Source organism: Berghia stephanieae, chromosome 2 (assembly GCF_034508935.2).
Source record: "Berghia stephanieae isolate SIO BIC M18660-M18661 chromosome 2, UCSD_Bste_1.3, whole genome shotgun sequence".
Taxonomy (NCBI): Eukaryota; Metazoa; Mollusca; class Gastropoda; order Nudibranchia; family Aeolidiidae; genus Berghia; species Berghia stephanieae.
Window position 1 is genome coordinate 116,513,312 of NC_088361.1, and position 27,500 is coordinate 116,540,811.

At 37.4% G+C, this 27,500-nt stretch overlaps 2 protein-coding genes across 2 annotated transcripts; one reads left to right on the top strand and one right to left on the bottom strand.

Annotated features, from left to right (window-relative positions):
• The first annotated feature begins 5,898 nt into the window (after nucleotides 1-5,898).
• On the top strand, nucleotides 5,899-12,918 carry LOC144966341 (modifier of protein aggregation 4-like). The gene is made up of 3 exons (XM_078902666.1): nucleotides 5,899-6,037; nucleotides 8,422-8,545; nucleotides 12,332-12,918. The coding sequence occupies exons 1-3, from the start codon at nucleotides 6,031-6,033 to the stop codon at nucleotides 12,420-12,422; spliced, it is 222 nt and encodes a 73-aa protein (XP_078758792.1). The 5' UTR covers nucleotides 5,899-6,030; the 3' UTR covers nucleotides 12,423-12,918.
• A 4,455-nt stretch (nucleotides 12,919-17,373) lies between these two features.
• Nucleotides 17,374-22,215, bottom strand: LOC144964107 (D-serine dehydratase-like). Its single transcript, XM_078898045.1, has 8 exons — nucleotides 22,073-22,215; nucleotides 21,535-21,672; nucleotides 20,676-20,824; nucleotides 20,156-20,330; nucleotides 19,112-19,239; nucleotides 18,456-18,645; nucleotides 17,921-18,106; nucleotides 17,374-17,515 (listed from the first exon to the last, which is right to left on the bottom strand). Exons 1-8 carry the CDS (start codon nucleotides 22,213-22,215, stop codon nucleotides 17,374-17,376), a joined length of 1,251 nt encoding a protein of 416 aa, XP_078754171.1.
• Between the last annotated feature and the right edge of the window lie 5,285 nt (nucleotides 22,216-27,500).

Below are 27,500 nucleotides of genomic sequence, written 5' to 3' on the forward strand. Positions count from 1 at the left end.
TGAGGACTAAAATGGGACGCTGTGTCTCCTGCTTCCTGGCATTGCGAGGCCTCATTGCTGCTTCTCTCGACACGAGGCTGGCTTTCCGGACAGCCTTAAGCAAAACCCTTTCGGGATATTCCCGTGCCCTAAAAAAATCGAGCATGCGATCACGTTGAAGCGCAAATTCATCATCTTCCAGACAGAGTCTCCGTAAGCGGAGTATCTGACTGAATGGGATGGAGTCTTTGCACTTCACCGGATGGGATGACCGATAGAGCAGGTAGCTGTGACTGTCCGTTTCCTTGTAGTGTACAGTGGTCCGTACTCCCGTGCTGGTCAATACAGCCTTGATGTCCAAAAAGTTCACCTCAGAGGTTGAAATCTCATAAGTGTACTCTATGGACGGGTGGAAGGAGTCCATCGCTAGGATGAACCCTTTCAACTGGCTGTAGGTCAATGACGTAATGCCGAAACAGTCGTCAATGTACCTTTTGAACAGCTCGGGGGCAGGTCCACTGTACTGATGGAAGAAGGTTTCCTCAAGGTAGCCCATGAAGAGGTTAGCATATGAGGGACCCATCTTGGTGCCCATCGCAACACCTGAGATCTGATGGAAAAATACATCATTGAACTCAAAAGTGTTGAGTGTGAGCACAAGTTCGGTGAGCCTCACAATGCTGTTGCTGGAAATCCCTGGTAATGGATGGCGGTCGACGAAATGCCTGATGGCACGCAGTCCGTCAGGATGCGGTATGGATGTGTACAGTGCCTTCACATCCATGGTGAAAATTAGCCGTGGACGTTCATCCTGGAATCGAATTTCGTCAATGACACCAAGAGCATGGTTAGTGTCCTTGATATACGATGGCAGGGTGGGAACTATACGTTGAAATACCGCATCGAGGAACTGCGATACCTTCTCAGTGGGGCACGAGATAGCCGACACAATCGGCCTTCCAGGTGGAGTGTCAGACAATACCCGGATCTTGTGTATCTTAGGGAGCATGTAAAAACATGGATTACCTAGGTCGCTGGGGTCGTGTTTAAGGACCTCTGCTCTACTAGGTAATTCTCCCTGCGATATCAAAGACTGGATTGTCTGGTGGACTCTGGTGTTGTTAGCAAGTGTTGGGTCCGAAGTCACTTTCTCATAAAATATCTGGTCACTCAATTGCCTGTGGCCCTCAGCTCTATAGAGCTCAGCGTCCCAAACAACTACGGCCCCTCCTTTATCAGCCGCTTTGATCACTATATCACGACGTGATCTAAGTGATCGTACGGCAGCCCATTCAAGACGGGTGAGGTTAGACCTCTTGATAGGTGTGGGTCGTAGTGCCTCTATCTGTCTAAGACAAGTCTGGATAAACAGGTCGAGTGTAGGGGACTTGCCAGGACTAGGAGTCCAGTTTCTTTTACGTCGTGAGAAAGCGGCAAACGGATCCTCAGGGTCACGGTCATAGTCATGGTCACGTTCATCATCTTTGAAGTGATACTTCAAGCGTAAAATACGCATGAAGCGACGTACATCCGACTCAATGCGGGACTGGTCGGACGTTCTTCGCAGTGGGATGAACTTGAGACCTTTCCTTAAGACCGATTCCTCTGCACTGCTCAACTGGATGGTCGGGGGGACAGAAACCACCAGCCTGTGGTTGTTGTGGTTCCTACTGGGGGGGATAGCTCCAACATTATCCATCACGTGGGTGGGTTCGCTGGTGGGTGGGGTGAATTGATCGCTTCCAGACTGGTCCCCGGCTGTTGGAGGGACTCCCAAACCACCAATGGTGACTGGCTGGTTATGGGTGCCATTAAGAGCAGTGGGGCCAGAGGAAGGTTCAATGGGTGAATCCACCGATGGGAGTGTTGCCGAATGGGAAGGGAGGTTATCGTCAAGATGTGTAATTCTGTTAGGAAAGAGAGCATCTAATTTACTGGTTTTGACATAATTTAAGCATGCATGGTAATGTTGATTACTTAAATGTATGAATAACCTAATGGCTTTGTAAAGTAGATGATTATGATAAGTACGATGCCTCAAGCATGTGGAGGATGTGTCGATGGTGTGTGTTAATTTGGATATCTGTTTGCGAAGGATGTCTGTAGTAAGTCTAAGTCGTTGCATGGCACACTTGGATTCTAATTCCAGAAACTGGGAGAACTGGGATGAGGTTAGAGAACCTAAAGAAGGGTGGAAATGTGAAACGAATCCTTTAGGGGCCGTGCGTTTCCTAAGGCAGTACATTAAGAAATTCAAGTGGCTGCTAGCTCGAGTTTTATAGAGGGTGGCGTGGGCGAGAGTGTAGCCTACTTGAGATAGGTGGATAGGGAAAGAGGAAAGAAACGTACGAATGTCCCGTAAGGAAGAGCGCAAGAGTTGCTTGGGAGATGTATGAGGCATGGTGAAAATAGGGAAAGAGGGCGAAAGGCTAAAAGGATGAGTAAAGTAATCAATAAGTATAGGTAAACTAGAGAGGCGAGTGAATGAGAGAAAGGAAGGGAGGGATAGACTGTGGTAAGAGAGAGGTAGTGGTTGAAAACGTGGGTGTGGTGAAAAATAATGCTGAGATGTAAATGATAAGGAGAGGGGGGGGGGGGGGGGGGTAGTGTGCTAAAAGAGGTAGACTGGTAGGGGAGAAGAGTGTAAATAAATATATAAATATGAGAGTAATGAAAAGGTGATGATAGTGCAATGTTGGATAAAACTAGATTGATAAACTGAAAAGTATATTTAAAAAGTGCAACATATAGCAGTACAAATAAAACAGAAATAAACACTATACCTACGTAAAGTACTATGTAATGGGAATACTCTCACTCTCAAACCAACGCCCATTTTAACTTAAAGCAAGTCCATAACTGCGTTCGGTATCAGACCTGCAAATTTTATGTGTGCACGTCGGTCTATAGCCTAGTCTGAAGTGATTGTGCATTTCATGTCAAAGAGACATGCAAGTTCGAATTATGAATATAATATGAGTTCAAAATTCAATTTACAGTTTATATCAATTTAGCTACCTGTTGCAAAAGAGGCCAGCCCATAGTTTGCCACTTCATTTTTTGTGATTTCTTGGAAAAGAAGAGTGACTATCCCCAATGGTGGGTCGAGTTTGAAACGATCAAATCGAGCCGGTTTTCGATCGAGTCCTCTAAAATCGAGTCGGTTTCGAGCGGGTTTCGAGTCAGTGACGTCATCGAGCAGTGATTCGTTTGAAAAAAAAAAAAAAATACGAGCATCTCGTTTGCCACAGGAAACTTCACATACCCCTCCCTCTCTTATGTCTGTGGCTGGCTTGACTGCAGCTGGTTATGATGGGGGCTGCCAGATGGCCAAGTTCAAAATTGGTTACTAAGAAACGCTTTTCTATTATTATTCATTTTTTAAAAAAATCTTTTATTTTTAAAAAAATGAAAAGATAAGTTTATCCAACTGTAGTCGATTGTTTTGTTAATCAAAACCAATGAGTTTTTCAAGGGAGTCAGAATGCTTGTGGTCTTTGGCTATTTGGGGTCAATTTGACTACTTGGGCAAGAAGAAATCTGGCTGTCGGGCAGCCTTGATTATGATCGTCGTCGCATCACACACACACACACACACACACACACACACACACGCCATCAGTTGTTGATGGTGAAGGGTTGAGACCCCCCCCCCCCCTCCCACACCACCATCATCCCGCTGTCACCTTAACATTTCATATTTATGTCGCGCCAAAAGTTGTCGGCCGCCCCACCTCCCATAATTTGTCACTGGTCGTCATCGCCTCTTGTGTGTGCGGGAAAAGGTCGTGCCTTTCATTTCATTATTTGAAAAATAAATGAACAAGAATGGTGTGTTTTTATTAGGTAGGTAGATAATAATAATATTTAGCAGGTTCCACACCCAGACACCCACGGATTGCCCGGACACGATGATAACGATGCCGACGACAATGGATGACGATGATGATGATGATGATTATCGTGTTTCTGTTTTAAAAAAATGAAATACTTTAGCAGGTTCCACCCCCACCCCCCACACGGATAGACCGGACCCGAAGATGATGATTGTGTATTGCTGGCTGTTACGGCTGTGATGAGGATGATGATAATGATGATGATGACGATGGCGCAGATGGTGATTATTTGTTCGGTCGCTCAGTGGTACGGTGTCTCTTGTCACAAAATCAAGCCTTGTCAATGGCCGAATGAGTGACAGTGATTGTTGAAAATTGTGATCCAGACGTTAAGTCCGTGTGTAAGGCACTTGACTCAGGTGTGAATGTATTCTTATCTTATAAGCAATGACGGGTATTGTAAAGAGCTTTAATACAAAAAGACTCCAAACAGCGATCGGTACCTACTGTACGAAATGGATGTATGGTCGATATGGTGTGCCGGAGGAATAAATTAAATTAAATATTGTGAAATTCATTGAGTATGGTAAATCCTTGGAAATGCGCTTTGAACTAATACACCTAGACAACTCCGATTCCAATATAAACGACTGATTAATGTTCCCATATATAAACTATAGTTAGCTGAAAATCTTTCTTTGTCGGGACTCCAAAAGTATGGAACGAATTAGACAAAGAAATCAAAGGGGTCTTTTAGGAGCACTGATTGATTTTAGATTGATTATTACATTGGAATGTGTTGATATTTATTTTATTCCTTATTATTAGGGTGGTGGTGGTGGTGGTGGTGGTGATGATGATGATCCCGCTGATATGATGGTGATGATAAATAAATTAAACATAATTCCCTTTATTCATCCCATAGGGGAGATTCGTCTTTCGGGTCTATTCTAAGGGAAGACTGGAATAACCCAAGCGACAGCCGCAGTGCAGCGCCGCAAATTTAGTTAGGGCAAGGTGACTTGCTCAAGACCACTCAGCGGCGGGTGATCGAACTCGGTACCTTTCGGGTGCCAACCAAAGACCGTGCCGCTGCCCCTGATGATGATGATGATGATTGATGATGATGATGATGATGATGATGATGATGATGATGATGATGATGGGAACTAACAAAGAATACACAGGCATCTAAAATTGAAACATTCCATATTCAAAGCTAATGTTTTACTTTTAAAAATTGAGCTTTACAATATCCACTAAATGTGATCAAAGCGCTTTGTAAAGGGGTCCCTGGTCAACAGCAACATTTAATATGTAGGACGGGACATGCCGCCTGTTAGGCGATATTACAATTTTTCAGACAAAGACAACGCTGTTAACGGCCAGGTACTCATTTTACACCTGAGTACGGTGAGAGAATGTGAGTAAAGAGCCTTGTCCAAAGACTCAACTATGCACCGAGCGCGAGGCTCGAACCCAGGACTTTCCGATCCGAACGCGGGTGTCATGCCACTAGACCATTATAATGCACTAGACCCATGGCCGACTAGAGTACTATAGGTACGTCATGACTAGACCACATAGCCGCACTACTGTAGGAGTGTTCATTGATAGATGGATGCGTGTGTGTCATAGAAATAGCCTTAGTGTGTGTGTGTGTGTGTGTGTGTGTGTGTGTGTGTGTGATAGTCAAACTTGAGTAGGTTTAACGAAGACTTGTCACACACGCGTGATACACCTATACGAATTTCCCTGCCACCCAGACACACTAACATCTGACAAGGAGTGAGGGCTGTGGAAGAACCACAGACTACCGTGTGCAAACGTTGGCGATTGGTATCGGATGGCAAACTGTGATCGTTTGAATTTGAAATGATTCGAAACACTCGTTACCCCTCCGCTCGCTCGGATCCTGATCGTCTCAAGCTCGTCTCACGTGTCAAGATCGTCTCAAGCTCGTCTCAAGCTCACAACCCGCCTGATCGTTTTAGTGACTCGATCGTTTTACTGACTCGCTCTTCCGGCATTGAGATCGGACACTGACTCGTTGACGCTGACTCGATCGTCGATCGGGTAAAAGCGATCAAATAACCCAACACAACTAATTGGTCCCTGATATAATCGTCAGCCGACTTGGTTGGCCGCGGCCAAGCATTATTTTTATTTATAAAAATAATTTTACCTTGCTAATTAGCTTTTCCTTCCTTTCAAAATGACGCGTAAGTAAATATTTGTGTTGGTAGGCAAAGTAGTGATTACAAAGGTCTTTTACGGACCTAATTACATCACCAGATCTTGCTTGTTTGTAACTTTGAAATCTACCCCCCTCCTCGTCGGCTCGGCATTGGTAAAGGGGAGAGGTCCCAGCCGCCATCTTGCTTCATTTACACAGAGACTGAGTTGCCACCTTAGCTGTAGCCTAATAGCTGTAAATAACAGTTCCGTAGTCGGGGATGGGGAGATGGAGGGAGAAGACATGGCAGAGAAACATACCAGTCAGTTGAGTCAGAGGAAAGTGTGAGTGAGAGAGAGAGGTGGGGGGGGGGGGGGGGGGGGGGGGGGGTTGTTAACAATCCTCTTCTTTATCAGTCTGACACAGCGGTATCGGTTTAAGGTAAACGGGAAGATTTTTTTTCTTGTTCTTTTTCCTTTTTATTTCTTTTTTTTTTTTTTTAATTTTAAAGACAATGACAATGTTCTTCATCTTCATCCGCCACAGTGATCGTGATATCGGTTTAAGAAGGTATATTTTTAAAAAAATAATTAAAAATGATAAAAATGTTTGTTTTTAATTGCTAATTTGGTTGCTACAGGTACAGAAAGATTGACTAATTTTTAGCCTTGGAGAACATTTTAAACTTAAACCATCTGGCCACGGTCTCTGTGTAAACAATGCCAAAACAAGATGGCGACAGGGACCTCTCTCCTTTACCAATGCCCCTCCTCTATCTTTGTTGTTGTATTGTGAAAATTTGAATAAGATCTGATTTAGATGTATAATAGTAATAGTACTAATTTGGTTTATGTATTATTTTATTTTTGGGGAGGTGGGATGAATTTTAGGAACTGTGTTTCAGGATCCCATGTTAAAAAAAGGGCTGTCGTTAGTGATAGACATTAAAGGAACAAAAAGTTGTGTTGATTTTTAATTTAGTATTGTGACATATTGTCTCATCATTGCAATGATATTTAATTATATGGTAGGATGAACTGTATACTGAAAATTGCATTTTGAATTTTTGGACCAGATCGTAAGGTTTGTATTTGTTTAAAAAAATAGTTATGTCATTGCATTACATGGAACAATCGGAAAAGTTTGTTTTGATGAATTGTGAACACATCTGTAAGACAAGAGACACAATTACGATGTAGCCTAATGCACAAGTATATGATCTCAATATTTGTGCATCCAGGCTCTTAGATTCATGCCTTTTTATTGTGGAACACTTGAGAGGATGTTGGGGAAGTGGTAAGAATGGAGGGGGGCAAGGCACTTGACTACACAACCATAACCTTTTTTAAAACTAAAGCCTGAGTTTTCAGGTGTTTGTTACTTGAAACAATCAACTCTTCAGATCATGAACATCATTTACAATTTTAACACAGGCGATTAAAAAATAAGCATGGGCATTGTTGGATATCGCAATGCAATTCCTTCATTAGTGTGTCAACGTACTGTGATAAATATTCACAAACTGTGGGTCCGATTGTTTCAGATGACAGGCAAGTACTTAAGATGGCTATTCCCGAGACTGACCAAAAATTTATATCCCATCACAAGGCATCAATCACAAAGTGAAAATGAAAAGTGATGTTCAAGGAATTAAAAGATTCCTCAGGTGGAGCTATTGAAAACAACTCATCGTCGTCTTGTTTTATGACTTGTTTTTTTGGTCAGTTCCAGGCTATAAGTTCACTAAGGCTATGGAATAACGCAACTTGCTCTGCTCTACTCTTTCTCTGATGTTGTTCGATTGATTATTTTGACTCTTTGTTGGTTTTATTTTTGTGTGTGGACGTGTAGGCTTACACTTTTGTTTCGATATATGTGTGTGTGTTTTTTATGTATGTTTCCTTGTGGGTCAATGCATGATGTTGTTGGACTGATTATTGACTCTTTGTTTTTAAAAAATGCGGAATCTGTTTTTTTTGTTTTTTTTGTGTGGATGTGTGGGCAAACACTTGTTTTGATATATTATGTGTGTGTGTGTTTTATTAATGCAGATTTGTATGAATGTATATTTGAATGCATGTGTGTTTACCAGCACAGAGTCACCATCACCACTACAACCAGCACCGCTACAACTTCCAATATATCATCAGCACTACATATACCATGTGTACTTAGAGATATCATTTTTTTCATCACTACCAGAACTGCATGCAGCCACTACCACATCATCATTAACTAAACTACCACTATTACAACTACAACCACCATCACACTAACGTCATTATCAACGTCAGTATTATTCCAACTACCACCCATCATCGTCTGATGTCGCTATATTACAATGTTTTATATTACAGTGCATTATAAGTTGTATTTGTAATCTTTTGCTAAGTGGAGAAATTATTTTATTTTTCATGAATAACAATGCAGGTGGAAATCAGCGTGAGAAGGCAAGGGAGAAGTCTCAGAAAAAGCAGAAGGAAGCTGACAAGAGAAAAGGAGCAAATTCTAAAGATGGCAATAAGGGCAAGTCTTTAGAGGAACGTAGACACCGGTAAGAAGACAATTAATACTGTAGAGGACGGATATATCGACATAGTTGGGACCGCAGTAAAATGTCGATATAAGTGTCATGCCGATATATATTAGTCCTTCCACAATTGAAAGGGAAATAATGGAAAATGCAAGATAACAAGTGAAGTCAGTCTGGGTGATTTTGTGGGTCTTAAAAAAGGCTGATTTTGAAATTTGACTTTTCACTTAGTTTGACTTTTAAAAAAGTAAGTGTTTTTGAAGGCCAGTAATAATGTTTACGACCTCAGCACTCTCACTGAAGTCAAATAAGGAAACATCTTTAGGATGTTAATGTGCAATTTTTGATAGCTGCTATAATGGCATGACCAGACATTGGTCTCGATGGTGTGGGAATTCTCGTCATTTCGGTAATTAATGGCATCAACTAAGGCTGAATTAGTGTCTGTCAGTATTGAAACTGAGTACCAGTATTATTGGTACTAACCTTGGCAGTATTTTCTCGAGACTGAGAAGCTAAGTATCTGTACTGCACATAAAAGAAATAGGGAAAGCGGAGAGATAACAGGTTCTCAGTCTCATTTACCATCACCATGGGATTGGCCAGGGCTGCTTGCTAAGACAGGTAGACATTCCTGCACATAGTGGGTGATCATGGTGTGTGTTTCTCATTAGCCTATGTATTGAAAGCCATGTCCATGTGATGTCGGAAATGTCCAGTACCGATATTGGTAGCAAGTAGACCTGTAAATTCTCAGTCAATTAACTGAAATCAGTCAATTTGTCAAATTCAAATATTAAAAAAAAAGGAAAGAAAGAATGAAGTGAAGAAAGAAAGAATTCACAAATCGTAGTCGAATGACTGTAAAGTAATTAGGAGTGTTCCATAATGCTACGCATAGCTCATGGGAGCCGTTTATATTAACGATGGATTTATTGCCAAGACTAAGCGGCGCTTTTTAGAATTGGCGTGACTGAACACATCCCAGTGTAATTTCACACAGCCTTCGTTAAATTATTTTTTCACTTTCCAACCTGTCATGATCCCAACGGTAGCCAATTTTAACTGAGCCGCCGAGCGATAAATTTCACTGTTTCATCTAAGCCAAAATTGATCACATTTACAAGCTGGGTTTTAAAAGTATAAAAAAAAGTAAAATGCGAATGCCGGAAGTAACATCTCTAGTAGATGATGGAGTCAACTTTAAATCGAAAGTTAGATTAGGATAGATTGCTACAAGCACATTTCGATTGCCTCACGTTGTAAACAAACTGGTTGACCGTTTCTTCACTGATTGAGTACCTGGGAACAATGGTAAGTAGCCTAATTAATTCCCGTGCAAATCAGGACGTTTTCTGCCATTGCTTTGCTCAAGCCAAGCGAGCTTGCTGTTTTGTGGCGTTACCTTCATTTCGATTCTTTGAATTTTTCCTCTACGCCTGCCGAAGTTTCTCCTTGATAATTCACTTCTACTTAATAATTCAGTGTATTGGCCAGAAGTCACATTTATTTAAGTTTTTTTTTCTGTCATTTACTGATTGAAAATCAAGTTTGCTCATGATTGAAAATCAAGTTTGCTCATTGCTACATTATTCTTATGTTCTCACAATGGCTGAGCTGTTCGTGGATCGCAATTCAGACTTGTCGAGCATCGATAAAGATGTGAGGAATAAATTCAATTGGTCATGGCTAGAAGTTAAAGATGATAATGGTGATTATTTTTCTGACGATGTCAAAAAAATTCCAGAGGCAGGAATATGACTTTGATGAAGTCATCTTTACCTATCTGAATGACATGCTTATTTAGCATTCCTTCTACATCAAATTATGGCAGTCATACTTCCAGTAAGAAATAACACCCACTATTTTAATGTATTGTATTTATCACTCTCCTCTCCAATGATGCCCTTATTTTAAAAAAAATAATTGAATCTTCAGTTTGTCGAAGAGTTTCAGTCAATTTTTATAGAGCTCATTTCCAGGTCTAAGCAAGAAATGCTGGTACCAGCCGGAACTAGACTTCATTGCTGACCTAAAGGTTCTGATCAATGACGATTCACGGGATGGCATTGGACAATAATCTTGCATTTTTCTTGGCTGCTTCTTTACCTCAGCGGGATATCTGCATTTTTATTGTTTTACCTCACTGCAGGATAACTAATCATAAATAGATTTTTTTACTTCTGCTTTCTTTATTTTTGAGATAAATTATTGCTGATATGGATATACTGCAATGTTGATATAACTGTCTTCCCGTAAAATTTATGTCAATATCTGAGTATTTAAAAAAACAGACAAAAGAAAATTTAAAACAAAAATTTCGTAATTAAAAGAAATTTCGTAATTGCTTAGGTAAAGTCGTAATCACGTAATGGCGGTCTCAATATCATAAAATTCCGATAAAATCGTAATGCTTGGCAAGTCTGTATATATACCGGTATATACAGTAAAATTACTTTAAACCGAAAGAAGCTAAACCGAAAAATACCGTAAACCGCAAAGAATTTAATAAATTGTACTAGTTTCTTCTTTATCTTTGTACTAATTCTTACGATGAACCGAAATACTTCTAAGCAGGACTTTCTTTAAACCGAAACAACTTGAGAGCACCTTCCCTTTTTCTCTCTCTATTTTTCTTCAAAAATTCGGGAAAGAGGCCACAAATAGGCTAATAATGCCCGGCGATATTAAACAAAGAGCGTAAGTATAAGATGAGAGTGGTGGGAGGTGGGGGTTAGGTAAACACTTCAATCACTGCCTAGGACTTCATATACTCTATAGATGTCACTGATCACTGCACTTGGGCTTGGCCAACACCACAATCGCACAGACTGGAAAAGGAAGACAGCGGGTGACTGGCAGGCGAAAAATGAGGAAAGAGCGGGAGTTGGGGTGTAGAATCACACAAGCGAGATATTCTCGCTCGTGTGTTGATGCTTTGGAACTGACTGGATTTTCAACACGACAATTGACATGCCACTTCATTTCCACTTTGTTTTAATGTGTGTGTGTGTGAGGGGGGGGGGGGGGTCGATGTAATTAGGCCTTTGAACCTAATGGCTTTTCAACAAAAGAGAGATGTGTAGTAGACAGCTTAGCACTTACACGCCTTTTCACTTTTCATTTCTACTTCACTTCACCTCTGAGTAGCTGCGCATCATTCATTATCAATTATCGCACAAGAACTTTCGATCTTATTTTAGCTTTGCATTTTACTAAAAGATGTCTAAAAGAAAGCACTGTGCTTACACTTTGGAGTTCAAAATCAAAATACTACGTGAAGTCGATGAAAAAAAAGTTGATCAAGACGGAGATATAATGTAAAATACACGGCATCCCGAACTCAACTCTCTCAACAATTTTGATTTGAAAACGAAAACCCCCAAAAATATTTTTAAAACACACCCAAAGAAAAAAAAAAATGTTAATGGTTACGAAGACGGCATTTATTCAACAACTCCATTTAACGGGAAACCCATGATGCGATTAAATGAGCAAATTCTTTAAATAGTTACTACCCTTGAAAAACATTGCAAAACGGGAACTTGCTTTAAACCAAAATGTCTTTAAACCGAAATGGTTTAGAAGGTCCCCAAAATTTCAGTTTAAGTAATTCTACTATATATATATATATATATATATATATATATATATATATATATATATATATATATAATATATATATATATATAAATGTATTATATATTCTTTTAAATTTTTCATATTATTAAATAAATGGTTGTTTATCCTTGTCATTTACATCCATCCATATTGCTTACACTCTCATTGTTTGTTTTTTTTCCCCAGAGATGCTGAGATAATGCGTGAGAAACAGTTAAAAAAGAGTGGAGGGGGAGATGAAGGTGGTGCTGCAGGAGGGGCAGCAGCAGCAAATTGACTGGAATGTTCCACTGGATGGATTTCCTGCTTCTTTTGATTCATGACATTTTATTCTTAATAATAGAGTACAAGTAATCTGTGGTTATGGTAAATCGATTTCTTCCAATTAAAAAAAAAAGAATTCCTCTGTTCCCTTAAAATAAACCATGTCATCCTCAGTTATGCTTTTAATTTGTGGTCACCATCTTTTTCTCTTTCTTTTTATTTTTAAAAAATATAGACGTTAGTGCTGCCAAGTTTAATTTTTTCTCCCTTCCAATGTAAATATCATATTTTGTACATAATGTTGTCATCACACCTCATTTGATTGGTCAGTTAAATCGTTTTTTATTTCCGAAATTTAATAAGGGATTATTAGGGGTAAAAGAAAATGTGTGGACTTTGATAGATACAATAGTTATAAAACACCATTTAACAGTCGGATGCACGAAAGTTTACATTGTTCAAGTTTTAATCCTGTAAGATTTGCTGTTGTTGTTAATTAAAAAAAAAAATACTTATTATTATTATTATTATTATTATTATTATTATTATTATTACATATTATTATCAATATTGTTATTACGAGCAATGGTCAGATGTCTAGTCAACGAGTATACAAAATTTGAGTATCATGTAGTATATGGGACATCACAGCTCAGCAGTAGGGTCTTTGCTTCGTAACCAAAGGTGCAGAGTTCGATTACCTGCGCTGTGTGGCCTTGAGCAAGTTACCTCCTTGTCCTAGCTCACTTTGCGGTGCTGCACTGCGGCTGACGACTGGGTTATTCCAGTCTTCCTTTGATAGACCCTTAAGACAAATTTTCACATAGCGATGAATAAGGGAATTTTATTTATTTTTATTTTACACTGCCAAACACTAACACAGTTCTGGTAAAAATGTTCTCATTGTTGGCATAAAAATTAGGAGCTCACCTTTTCTTTTCTTTTTTTTCAAAAATATTGTCACTGAAAATATGAAATAAAATTTGCCACTTCAGTAGTGCCAAATATTCAAATATACCTATGCACACCTTTTAAAGTATCTTCAATACTTGTTAGGATTTTCCCATATTCTGTAAAATGTCCTTTTAGCGTTTTTTGGTTTGTGGTCACTTGATCCTAGCTCCATTAGATAGATAGATTATTATTATTGTTATTATTATTATTATTATTTATTATTATTATTATTATTGTTATTATTATTATTATTTTTATTATTATTATTATTATTATTATTATTATTATTATTATTATTTCATCATTGTTCTTGTTTATCCTATTTTTAAAAAAAATAATCGTGTGGTCAATTTGATGGATAACATTTATAATGACCATGTAGGCCTAAATCATAATATTGCAGCATGCCAAACTCATTAATCTCAGCAGTCAATATCAAATAGGTGTCACCAATAACTTCAACTCCAGTTTTCATACATTTATGAATTTGTTTGATTAACTATTCGAAGAAACCCAACAAAATAAATCTCCTAAAATTAAAAAAAAATTTGTCTTTGTTTTAAAAGAGACTTTGACAGAATCAAAATTGATCACGACTCTCTTAACTACAGGTCATCATCGCTCATCACATCAGTATTCATATTTCCAGTCTTCAATATGTTGAACATTAAATATTCTTGTTATAGCACATCTATGATAAAGATCAGATACTGTTACCAATAGTTTGATCTTGTATAACCTATTTGGCTATGTAAGCATTTCAACATTCGATCTTTGAAAATGAATAAAATTTGTGTTTGAATACATGCATTAATTACCAAAGTATCCTTTTTTTTTTATTTATTGTTATTTTCTTTTGGACATTGATATTCTGATTTCTACATAATGTTTTCAAGTACTTTCGAGACTCAAAACCGAGGTGGAACTCAGATACAATGGGGATAGTCGGACAAGCAGAAAAAACCCCTCTTTAGTCGAGTCCTATTATATCCACTTCTACAATATTTGAAGGGAGGCAATACTGAAGAAAAGTCACATTTTGTGTTATCTCCCTAAGTAAAAGTATGCACAAGATGGCGCGACTGTGACTTCCATCCATGCCTATACCCCCAACCAGCACCATCCCTTCGACCCCCTTTACTGTTTACATCAGAATACAGCAATGTAGTGCTTAAATTCAAGTGTATTTCTTTCCTCAGCTTTCCACCCATCCCAACCCCACCACTAATAGCCACTACCACTAAATGTATTTGGGGCGTACCAAAATATCGTTTTTGTGTCAATCACCACAAAAATACTCCAATAATAAGTTACAGCGCCCTCTGGATACGTCGACGTTGCCTAAGTCGATTTTTACCCAAGTCGATTTTTTTTCTTGGTTCCTCTCCCTTCTTTCTATATATAACATTAGTAAAAAAAAAAAAAACTCCACTTAAGTCGATGTTCTTATCACTCATGACCACAATAAAATTACAAATAAACAAGTACATGTATTTGGGAAAACTAAGGGTTTCCATCAGTTAAATATGTAAGATAAACCAAAAAACCTGGCAATTTAGTTCCAATAGAATAGCAGGCTTAGTTTCCCAAAGGTTTAAAAAGTATGGACATATTATCAACTTTGTCCACACTTTCTTGATCGTTAAATTTAATATAATTATTATAATCTTGATGCTAGATCCTCAATCTTTGGTTTACTTTTCATTATTTAACCCAGTACCACCGATGTCTTTCCAAATCTTAGTACACATTATTAGAGTTGAGTATTTTTGTGGCGAACGTCACATGAGCAACCTTTTGCTACTTCTGTCTCTTTCTTAATTAATGTCTTTCTCTTCTTGTCTTGTGTTGACAATGTCTAGACGTTTTGTAACCTAAACCAATTTTAGCACTGGGTGTTAGTGTTATATAGAACCAATCAGGGGTGGGGGTTATTATAAAAAAACAGAGCTTGCTGTAATACCTACCTAATGTGTAGTCATAACGACTTATTTATATAGAATAAAGTGATCACCCAGCTTCAGCGTGCTGGAATTCGGGGTGCTAGTGCTAGAATCCAGCGAGTACTGTCAGGTACTCATTTTACACCTGGGTACAGCGAGAGAGTGAGTAAAGAGCCTTCTCCAAGAGCTCAATTATGCGCCAAGTGAGGCTCTAACCCAGGACCTTCTGATCCAAAGGCGAGTGTCATACCACAAGACCACATAGCCGCACAAGAAACAACCGAGGTGCCCCAATCAGATGATTAGGATGCGAAAGGTCAGTAAGTCAGTCTATGTATTTCTATTCCCTATATAGGTAACACTTTAGACTTTAGATATAAATCATCTCTCCATGTTGATGTGAATTCTGGGTGAAGTTCCTGACCTCATCATGGGGAGGGAAGTCACTGTCTTTGCCTTGGAATGGGATCACTTGGTTTTGTCCTTCTTTCCTTCCATAATAATGATAATAAAAACTTGAGCTTTCATAATGATCAATATCCACTAAATGTGCTCAAAGCGCTTTACAAGGGGTCCCTAGTCAACAGCAACACGTAACATTTAGAACGAGACATGACGCCTGCTAAGCGATATTACTACAATTAGACATGTAAATGAGCTCTATAAAAATTGACTGAAACTTAAACTCTTCGTAGCGGGAAAAATCAAAATGAATAGAGCAAACAGCAAAGTGAGCAATGGCAGAAAACTGAGTTGCGCAGGAATTAATTAGGCTACTTACCATTGTTACATTAGGTATCTTTTAAAGGCAATTTTTTCTTCCCTTGTTAATCATCTCTCTGTTATGTACTGATGCGTTTGTATTGAATAATATAACGATTTGTAAACATAATATGTTCCTCTTAATGGCATTGTGCTTATGCCTGGATGAGACTTTTAGGTCCATTAGGTGATCTCAAACGATTCATAATGATTATAATGATGGAATCTTCCATGTGCCACTCCCCTTTGCCTTACTTTTTCTTTGGCTTTTTTATTGTACCCGGATTTTTTTTACTATCCCATTTTCTTTCTTTTTACTGGCGCTGATAAGACCTAAATGTGTTTCAAGCGCCGTAAGAACTTTAAAAATATAATAATAAAACAACGTGAATTATTCTGTTTAGATGAGGTATGGACGATATACCATTCAAGCGTCTTCCTGTTTGTGGATTTTCATACCAAGGGACGCCACAAATGATAAAAAATGGCGATTTATGCTATTTTGGATGGTTTCCCTTGAAATACGGTTACACTCGGACTTCGGTTTTAACGGATTTTAGGCTGGTCCCACCTTCGCCTCACTGTCATAATAAAGTTCCACTGCACCATGTTCTACATATAATACCCTTTATCTTACTTTCTCTTTGGTGCCTGTATTGTAAGTGCAGAAAAATGACAATTTTTTTTCTTTCTTTTTTTACTTTTCCAACTTTTCATTTTCACTGGCGCTGAAAAATCGCATAAAACTGCCGCGTACGTCGTAAATCCCGTAAAACTCTTACTCTTACAACCGAAATAGATATCTTGATCGTCCTTTAAGTTGTTACCGTCCTGTCATTTTTAAAAGCTGATATCACGGTAACGTAGACAACTGCTAAAACTAAAAACTCAACTTGGAATGTCATTTTGCTAATCCTTATTGACAAAACTACAAAAATTAATTTGGTTGGGAGTTGGAGTCCTCGACCTTCTTGTCGATCATTTGCTTTGCCTTCTTCCGTCCCTCTATCTCCATTTCTGTTTTCTTCACCAACTCCGCTTTCTTTGCTTGCCCAGTAATTTTTGATGCTATTGCTCAATCATAATGAAATTAAATTACATTGGTGCTAATGTAAAGTGCATTAATTGTTCATGGATCCATTACTGCCCGCCATATCCAATGAATATCAATATCACCGTGTGTGTAAATTCGATGAAACAGTTCTTGCAAATATGGACATATTGTCAATTGTACACATGAACGATGGGTGAGACAATAATGGTAAAATGTGTAAATGTCAGAATTCCCTTATTATTTCATATTGATTATTCTGGTTGTCGTCCTTCACGAGTATCAGCAGGCCCCTTGTACTGTACATTACCAGCCCTTACAAGGCCTCCAAATGTCCACCACGGCCTCCTCTGAGTGAACATGAAACTTGGGGTAGAAAGCGGCTGTCGCTGCAGCCTGAAACAGAAAAGAGTGAGATTTATTATTTATTTTCTCTCACACGGACCGTCTCATTTAGACTGTGAGTATTGCTGTCGATGTTGAATTATATATTTAAAAAAACCCAAATAAAACAAACCAACAACAACAAAAAAAAAAAAAAACACAAAAAGAACAACAAAAAAAAAAAAAAAAAAAACAACAAACAAACCCCCCCCCCAAAAAAAAAAAATAGAAAGAAAGAAAGAAAATTATAGTACAGTGGAATCGTGATACAGTCATCCCCGCCGGATCCGAAAGAGTGTCGATTTATATATATAGCTGTTAACGGCCCGGTATTCATTTTACGCCGGAGTACTTTGAGAGAATGCGAGTAAAGAGCATTTTCCAAGGACTCAACTGTGCGCTGCTCAAGTCTCGAACCCAGGCCGAAGGCGAGTGTCACACCACAAGACCACATAGCCGCACAAGAAGGAATCTAGATGGATGTCCTGCATGTATACCTGGTATGGATAAATAAACAAAATGGTTCCGACTGGATACTTCTTGCAGTCCAAGTCTCCCTCCTTAGCTTGGATCATGCCCATCTCCTGACAAAGTCCGACTACTCTGTAAGAAAAAGATAAGATAAGTCAAACATTTAGAACAAAATTCGATGTACATAACTACATTTTTGTTTTGTTTCACAGGTGACTTTTCCACTTTAAAATGATATGTTTATTTTGCGATATGTCCTGGGTTGGTAAAAGATGCAAAACGCCTCGCTTTAGTTTCAGAAAAGGAATATGAAAATTGAATAAATATCATCATCATCATCATCATCATCATCATCATCACTACTATAACAGCCATTACCATCACTATTTCAAGTCAATGCAAAGATTCTGAGAGGCCTAGAAGGCAATGCTTCATTTATTGACGAAATACAGGAATAATTTTGTATTGTATATTAGCTTACTTGAGGTTAGTCTCCCCTTCCACGATACAGAAATCATCTGGACGCTGTTTGATTCCTGCGTGGCCTAAACCCAAGGACCCGCAGTCCACGATCAACATGCCTTTCTCCTCTTTGTGTGCGATGACTTTGGTCATGACGCGACATACTATGTCACTCTGACGACAAGTCTGTGCAAGGTATTGTTCGTAATCTGCATGCGGATGGATAGAATTAAAAATGAAGAAGTATGGAAAAGAACACAACGGAAACCCGTGGGAGAGGAAATAGGAAGAAGACGATTGATGTGGATTGGACACACCCTTAGAAAGAATGACTTCACTATAACAAAGAAAGTACTGAACTGGAACCCTCAGGGCAGAAGATCAAGGGGAAGGCCACGAGGAAAGTGGAGAAAAATTAAAGAAGCTGATATACAGAGACGTGATAAGACATGGAACGAGATAAAAAAGTTAGCTCGGGATAGAGAAGGATGGAAACTGTTTGTCTGTGGCCTATACCCTGACCCAGGGTGAAAAAGGCAATGATGATGATGATGATGCATGGGATGAGTAGGACATGATCAAGCTGAGACATTAGCACGCTTAGCACAGGTTTTTAATACAAGATGGTCAACGAACGATTTTAAAACCCCGTCGACGATAAAAAATAGCACTCACCATTGAAGACATAACTCCCTGGATGAAATTCGCCTACTAAGCAACGATGTATGTCCATTTTTTCGGAACAGGTGGGAGTGGAACCATTCCCTAAAATAAATTTGACGTTCGGAAACTCTGACAAAATTCTGCGGTAAAAACAACAACAACAACAAAATCAAATAGAATAAAATTGTGAGAATGGAATGAAAAAAATATATAAAAAATAAGGACAATAATAGAGAGTGTTCGTAATCACGCGAGTAAAATGAGGTACTAATTTAATAGCTATGATTTCAGACTTTCAAAAAAATGCATTGTGTGTGTTTCGTGACATTTGGCAAGAGAGTACGATTGAGAATTGGATTCAGTAGTCTGATGTCACACCGCCCGGCAACGGCGGCCATCTTGGTTCTAAACAAAGAAAATCATTACTTTTTATTCTTCATGCTGGCTAGAACTTTTCATATGCCTTGTGATCAGAATGTGTAAAAGTCAAAACATGATCAAATTTATGGAGTTTTTTCCTCTGGATACGCTTTTATGCTGGCCGGAGAAATATTTCATACGGGCGTCCGCCATTGTTCCGATAGTTTAGAGCCAGTGTTACTAAGTTACCATGCGTCATTAGGAAGGAAGCGACGTTACAACTGTTGAAGAGTAATCGTAAAGGTCTCTCAACAATGAGTTCCGACTCGCCGTGGTTTCTTGCATTCTCTTTTATGAGAATGAAATGGGATAAACCGATTATTCAAGCAAAACAACAGATTTTGTTCATGTGAGTAATGGGATGGACTTATTGGTAAAAGTAAAACAAAATTGTTCCATTATGGAACACGTTCCCACGTGAGAGAGAGAGAGAGAGAGAGAGAGAGAGAGAGAGAGAGAGAGAGAGAGAGAGAGAGAGAGAGAGAGAGGGGTTGATATATATATATATATATATTATATTATATATATATATATATCTAGAGAGAGGGAGAGAGAGAGAGAAGAGGGAGAGAGAGAGAGAGAGAGAGAGAGAGAGAGAGAGAGAGAGAGAGAGAGAGAGAGAGAGAGAGAACTTACTTGTTTTGACAAGCTATCAAAGAATGTACTACATCATGTTCTCTTTGCATCCGTTCACTCCGTTTTCGAATGATGTATGCGTCTCCGCTAAAGTAGTACAGGCTCAAAAGCGTCATAGTCTTAACGATCTCCCGGTATGCTTTGACGAAATCATTGGAATCGGGATTGAATCCAGCTGTAAGAAAGGGGTGACATTCATGTCTCAATTACTCGAACATATTTAATTTAGAGTCGTGCATTTAATGTAACGCCCTCCATTCAAACAATTCAAAGCGTGTTTTGCCTGTGTTCCAGTTATAATTTATACTTTGTTAGAATCAAAATTAAGGAAGCTTTTATTCTGTATATCACCATCATCATCATCATCATCATCATCATCATCATCATCATCATCATCATCATCATCATCATCATCATCATCATAATCATCATCATCATCATTGTCATCATCAACGAAAGCAATTTACTATATTATTGAGACATTTAAGATGTTCAAACTATCTCCATAGCAGGGACTTACTTCTCCCAAATCCTAGGTCAAGTTCAAGAGCCACGGACCAAGTCTTCCCTGCAGGCAGTTTGTCCATGTTTGCCTTCAGACATTCCACCCCGGACAAATCACAAACCATGACGTGGAACTCGGACAGTCTGCCCATTAGCTCCACACATCTGGTTGATATACGAATAAGCTTTATCTTTTTTTTAACCGGTAGGTGAAATTACAAGAAAAGTTGTACATTAGAGCTATAAGACCCTCGAAGTTGAAATTTATCGCATCAACTGAACGTTAAACATCCAACTGTTTGCTACTTATTGGGTTGGAGGTATTGCGAGTACTTTTTGCCAGGTCAAACAGACTAAGCTACACAAATCACATCTTGGTGGACAGCGTCGGTGGGGACGTAGACGTCTCGAAATGACTTGTAAATTTTTTCCACAACTGTTTACATCAATATCAAAATGCATAAAAATACTGAGAGATGTTTCGAAATGTGAATTCGAACACTTGTACGCCCGTGGTCGACCACTCACGGCACGCCTAAAAACATCATCATACGAATTCATTGAGTCACCCAAACAAAACAGGACATTTTATCATATCATTCGCTTGGTTCTTCCTTAACTTACAGTCCACCTTTGGTGCATTGTCGCAAGTTTTATAATATGTAACATTCAGCATGACATAGTTATATATTGTAGGATTCTTGTAAAATGGTCCAACTCATGTGCTCTGACCACGCATGATATATTACCTATGATTTCATGACTATATAATGCACATTGTTGTCTATTCTTTTTACATATTAAAAATAAAATGTCATTAACGGGTAAAAACAACTAACAATATTTAACTTAATAGGTCATTTGTGATATATAACCTGTCAATCTTTTCATTAGTTATGGGGTAAGCGTAGAGAATATCGTCAAAGCCAGCGTCTGCGTACATCTCCGCCTCGACAAGGGTGGACACTTCAATGCATCGCTTGGTTCCTCCTGTTGACATTTCAGCGATTTCACTGAGAAGGGAAAAGTCGTATTGATAGCACAAATTGTTCATGGGGCCTTCCTAATATATTATTATCTGCTGATCGACAATGCATGATCGCGAACAAAAAATATTTATATATATATATATATATATATATATATATATATATATATATATATATATATATATATATATATATATATATATATATATATATATATATATATATTTAATTCCCAACCTGAAGGAGAACACTATGTATACACCCAAAATGCATTTTTATTATTTATAGGAATTATCTTTTACTTAAAAAAAAAATTGATGTTGTGTATTTCAATTTTGACCATAATATATTTATTTAAGAACCGTGAATATAATAAAATGTATGTTGTAAGACTTGACATATTTTTTTTTACTAAACTACTTACATAGTTTTATGTGTCTTGGTGTTCGGACGTAGAGACACATTCAAATCCTTGCATATGCTTATCATCCTGTCGGCGTTTTTCTGCAGACGATCCTTGTCAATGAGGAAACATGGAGTAGGAAGGTCGAATATAGATCTAGACATGGTGTCGGTGACAGCTCGTCTTATTGGACAATTGAATACAAGCGCTTCAGTGCGTTTACTGTCAAAATAAATAAAAAATCCAAAGTATTTAAGAACCGTGCTATTTAATAATAGTTTTATTGCTAACATCAATCTATGATATATATATATATATCTTATATATATATATATATATATATATATATATATATATATATATATATATATATATATATATATATATATAATTTTTAAAAATGGATGTTTAATATACTATCATAAACATAGATTCATGTAACTCGGAAATAGAAAGTTTTTATGGCCGGACCCCTCGATCTCGTTACTCCCGAGTTCCACTGTATAATTATGATGTATAGATGTACTTGGAAATTAATAATAATATATAATATATAATAATATAATAATAAAATAATAATAAATAATAATAATAATAATAATAATAATAATAATAATAGTAATAATAATAATAAGAATAATAATAATAATAATAATAATAATAAAGCTCGACTATATTCCAGATTGTGGCTTTGAATGGACATGAAAACTACATGCTCCCCTTAAGATATGATAATAGTCTATTGCATAACTTTCCGCCTGGTCTGACGGATCCAGCTATATATAAAAAAAGAGCTTTTGTATAGTGCAATATCCACTAAATGTGATCAAATCGCTTTACAAAGAGTCCCTGGCCAACACTTAACATGAAGGACGGGACATGACGCCTGTTAGGCGATATTACAATTTTTTCGGACAGAGACAACGCTGTTAACGGTCAGGTACTCATTCTACACCTGAATACGATGAGAGAAAGTAAGTAAAGAGCCTTTTCCAAGGGCTCAACTATGCGCCGAGCGAGGCTCGAACCCAGGACCTTCAGGTCCGAAAGCGAGTGTCATTCCACTAGACCAAATTATCGCACACGACCACATATTATATAAAGGAAGAGGTTTCCCAAAAAATGTATACACGTCAAAATAATTGTAAATATGGTATTTAATAAAATGCAATTATTATTTTTAAATGTAGTTAAAATGAAATACCCCCCCCCCCAATAAAATGATACATACATACATACATACATATATATAATATATATATATATATATATATATATATATATATATATATATATATATATATACTAGTAAAAAGCCCGCAATTTCGCGGGGAAAGAACTATTTTCATTCGATACTGTAGCCTACCCACCATCATTTAATGAGGGCAGATTGGTAAACAACGTTGTCTGTGTAATTTGGTATATCTTCGGTTGATTTTTCTGTGTCGTCCAACATGAAGTGTAAGCCACTATAGCATCTGACCCGTGACACAGCAACATACAGTTGTCCGTGTGTGAATACCGGTTGTGGTAAGAAAATCCCCACCTTGCTTAATGTCTACCCCTGAGACTTGTTAATTGTCATTGCATATGACAATTTTACCGGAAACTGTCTTCTATTTATAATAAATGGTAAGCCTAAATCAGTTGTTGTCGTCAGATTGATTCTAGGGATAAACACTATGTCGCTAGCTCTACTACCGGTAATTATCTTGGCTTCTAATACTTTTGAACCTAATTTAATTATTAACAAACGGGTGCCATTTAGGAGGCCTGATTTAGGATTTATGTTTCTAAGCAGCATGACTGACGTGTTCGCTTTCAAATGTAATGCATGTGGAGGAAGTCCGGGAGGTGTAAGTTCGTTCAAGAATTCAATCGGGTATAAGTTGATGTCAGAGTCACTTTGAATGGAATCAGCACTGCGGTAAATTTGTTCAGTTGATGAGGTCAACCTGGACAGAACGGCTGCATTTATTTTGTCAACATTTTCATGGGTTGTAGTCAAAATTGCTCTCTCTGATAGATAACGTTCATCCGCAAAGTTCAGATTCAAATCATTGTATACAGCATTTATCAAGCATTCTGGGTCATTTTCAGGAAGGCATAGCGCTGTAGGTAATTTAACAGAATACTTTCCTATTTCGCTGAAAACCGGTTCTGTACCATTTCCGATGCGGAGAAGCCAATTTGCAAAACAGTTATTGTCATCAGTAACCCTCATGTTCTTGTTCATGTGAAAAATGGTGACAACATTCCAAATAATTGACTTGTTAAGTGTGACACTTAATATATCGGCTTCACTTTCTTTGTTAACAACAGGTAGAATTTGCCGAAAATCCCATCCAAGTACAACCACTTTGCCCCCAAAAGGTTTTGAACTGCCTGTTACGTCACAAAATGTCCTGCTCACACATTCAAACACACGCCTGTCCATCATTGGTGCTTCATCCCAAATTATGAGAGAACTACTCTTCAGTAACTTAGCTGTGTCTGATTGGCGACTGATGCTACAGGTGCTGTTATCCGTTATTGGAATTTGAATTTTGAACGTTGAATGTGCTGTTCTACCACCGTGCTGACAAAAGATCAAAGGTGAAAATACAAATTTAAAGAATACTGGGGATGTAGGAGCGTTCGAAATGTCTCCCCTTTACTTAACTTATAGAAAAACAAACACCCTAGCACCTTTAATAACACTTATGACTAACCTCTCGAGCTAACCCTAATAGAAAAAAAAACAGCTCTCGGACTGCTTTGCACTATCTTTCAATACTTAACAAATCACAATGGCGGCCGAAAATCAAAACAATGGTCAAATTAGGACATTTCAAACTTTCACAAATGTATCAAGGTTTGTTCTAGAGTTTTTAAAATACGTCTATATGACAAACTGAATAAATAAATGCCTGACAAAATATCAACGGTGAAAATACAAATTTAAAGAATACTGGGGATGTAGGAGCTTTCGGAATGTCTACCCTTTACTTAACTTATGGAAAAACAAACACCCTAGCACTTTTAATAACACTTATGACTAACCTCCCCAGCTAACCCTAATAGTAAAAAAAGAATCAAAATGGCGACTGAAATACCTTCATGTGATCAAGTGAATAATATCACTATGAATGCCACGATTTGCTGAAAAATGCCAACACACACACACACACACATGTATACACCACACACAACACACACACAAACATACACACACATACACACACAAACATATCATAACAAAACTGATCACCGCTAAATCAACAACACAACGGAAGTAATAATAATACTTGATGTCATAAATAGATGACGCAAATTGACAACTTTTTACAGTGTCAAAATTAGTTGATTTTGGGAGCCAAGTGTCGTCGGTACATATTTTATGATATTATCTGTTTGACTCAACGAACTTTCAAACTGACTTTAAATTATAAAAGGAAATCAAGTTATCTGTTTATCTATCTGTAAAAAATACATTTCTAATTTTCAAATCTTTCAGTAGAGTTGTGCGCCGTATCAATTTTTTTATTGACTCAAATAAGCACAATGTTCTCCACAATGCTATATTTTTTAAAGAAAGGATATATATTATTATATAAAATATATATTATATATATAATATATATATATTATATATATTATATATATATATATATAATATATATATATATTTACACTTATATAAGTTATAAAATAATTAAAATTGATTAAATTCAACGCTTACAATTCAATTATTTGTCATGTGTATACATTTTTTTGGGGGACACCATGTACATGTATTTGAAACAATTTAATTAGTAAAGCGCTTTGTGCATATCTATAGACATTGGACTAAATAAAAACTCAAACAAGGCGTAAAAAGATCCCCAACAACATGTGACCGATGCGACCCTTTTACTTGAGTTAAGTGTGCTACTGACTAAGCTATCGGTATGCCTTGATTGCTAAAAAACAATAAAATAAGATAAGATATACTCTATTGATCCTTGTGTGGAAATTATAATTCTGTATCACAACACAATTCGGTAAGATATAAAAGAAATATCAAATGTTAATAAATTAAATAAATATTGGCAAAGAATATTAATACATTTTTTTTCAAATTTTGAAAAGTAGCAAAAATCTCCAGGATTGAGTGAGTTACGCAATTATCCTGAAAGCGAGGTGCACATAATAGCAGGTCTGATAACCGAACGCAATTTTGGGCTTGATTTAACATTGTTGCAATGGTAAATAATGTCCGTCGGTTCGAGACTAATTCCATTATATGAACAACAATGAGTCTATAACCATGTGGGTTATCAGACCCATGAATAATCACACGTCGCCAGAAAGGCTAAAATGTCGAGAATTCGAAATGTAAGTATTTCTTAAATGATAAGACTTTCTTTTAAAACGTCCTTCAGATATCGATTGATTTAAATGGTCATTTAAATGATCGATAGTTGAAGGACGACTTCGCTGACCAAATTTTTAAATACGCGTCTTTCACTAGTCTACACTAGTTAACAGGTTATACATACTCACTATGCTTTACGGCACGATACTCATTTAACCAAAATTTCCATTTGAAACCCAAGTCGACTTTTTAAAGGCGCCATTTTCAAACAAACGTTTAAAATTTTATCTGTCACTGGACTTATTATGATGTGTGAAAAGTACCTTAAATCTCTCTTTGAAAACACAACAAACTAACCGTTGTTTGACATTGTTATGACAACAAACTCACCGTTGCTTGACAATGCTTTGACAACAAACTCACCGTTGCTTGACAATGCTTTGACAACAAAATTACCGTTGCTTGACAATGTTATAAGAGGAGAGTGAAGTATTGGAATCGTTGCGCATAACCCAAATTGTTATGGGCTCAATGTTGTAAGGGAAATACTCTCAAACCAATGCGAAATGTTTTCCATTATAACATGCATGCGCATGGCGCCCCCTTGTGTTTTGACATTCTAGCAGGTCTGATAACCGAAGACAATAATGATGGCCTTAGCCTTGATTGAACATTGTTACAATGGAAAACATTTTTCATTGGCTTGAGAGTATTTCCCTTACAACATTGAGCCCATTACAATTTGGGTTGTCAGACCCACATATTTGTAGACGTTGGTCTAAATAGAATCATTGAGAATAATGTCAGGCGCAAAATAACATCTACCTTTCTAAAGTTATAAGAACACTGTTTAAACACTCAGAAGAATCATTCAAGATACTCAATCCTTTTGAAAATTCAAATGCACGCTTATACTTATAATATGAAATCCTTATCATTAAATAATGTTTAGGAATAAAGTGATAGGACCAAAATGACCAAAACTTATTCCGTTTTGAATTGTCTTTAAATAACAATCTATCCCATTAATGTTCTACAAAAAGCTTATAGCATTACTATTAATATTAAGGGCATTCAAGGGATTTTATCCTATTTTGCCCTATACCATATGTT

Coding starts and splice junctions, on each gene's coding strand:
- LOC144966341 (XM_078902666.1), top strand. Junction 8,546..12,331: donor TTAGAGGAACGTAGACACCG/GTAAGAAGACAA, acceptor TTTTTTCCCCAG/AGATGCTGAGATAATGCGTG.
- LOC144964107 (XM_078898045.1), bottom strand. CDS start 22,215: ATGTCTAGATCTATATTCGACCTTCCTACTCCATGTTTCCTCATTGAC. Junction 20,825..21,534: donor ACTAATGAAAAGATTGACAG/GTTATATATCAC, acceptor TATATCAACCAG/ATGTGTGGAGCTAATGGGCA. Junction 20,331..20,675: donor TGACCTAGGATTTGGGAGAA/GTAAGTCCCTGC, acceptor CCTTTCTTACAG/CTGGATTCAATCCCGATTCC.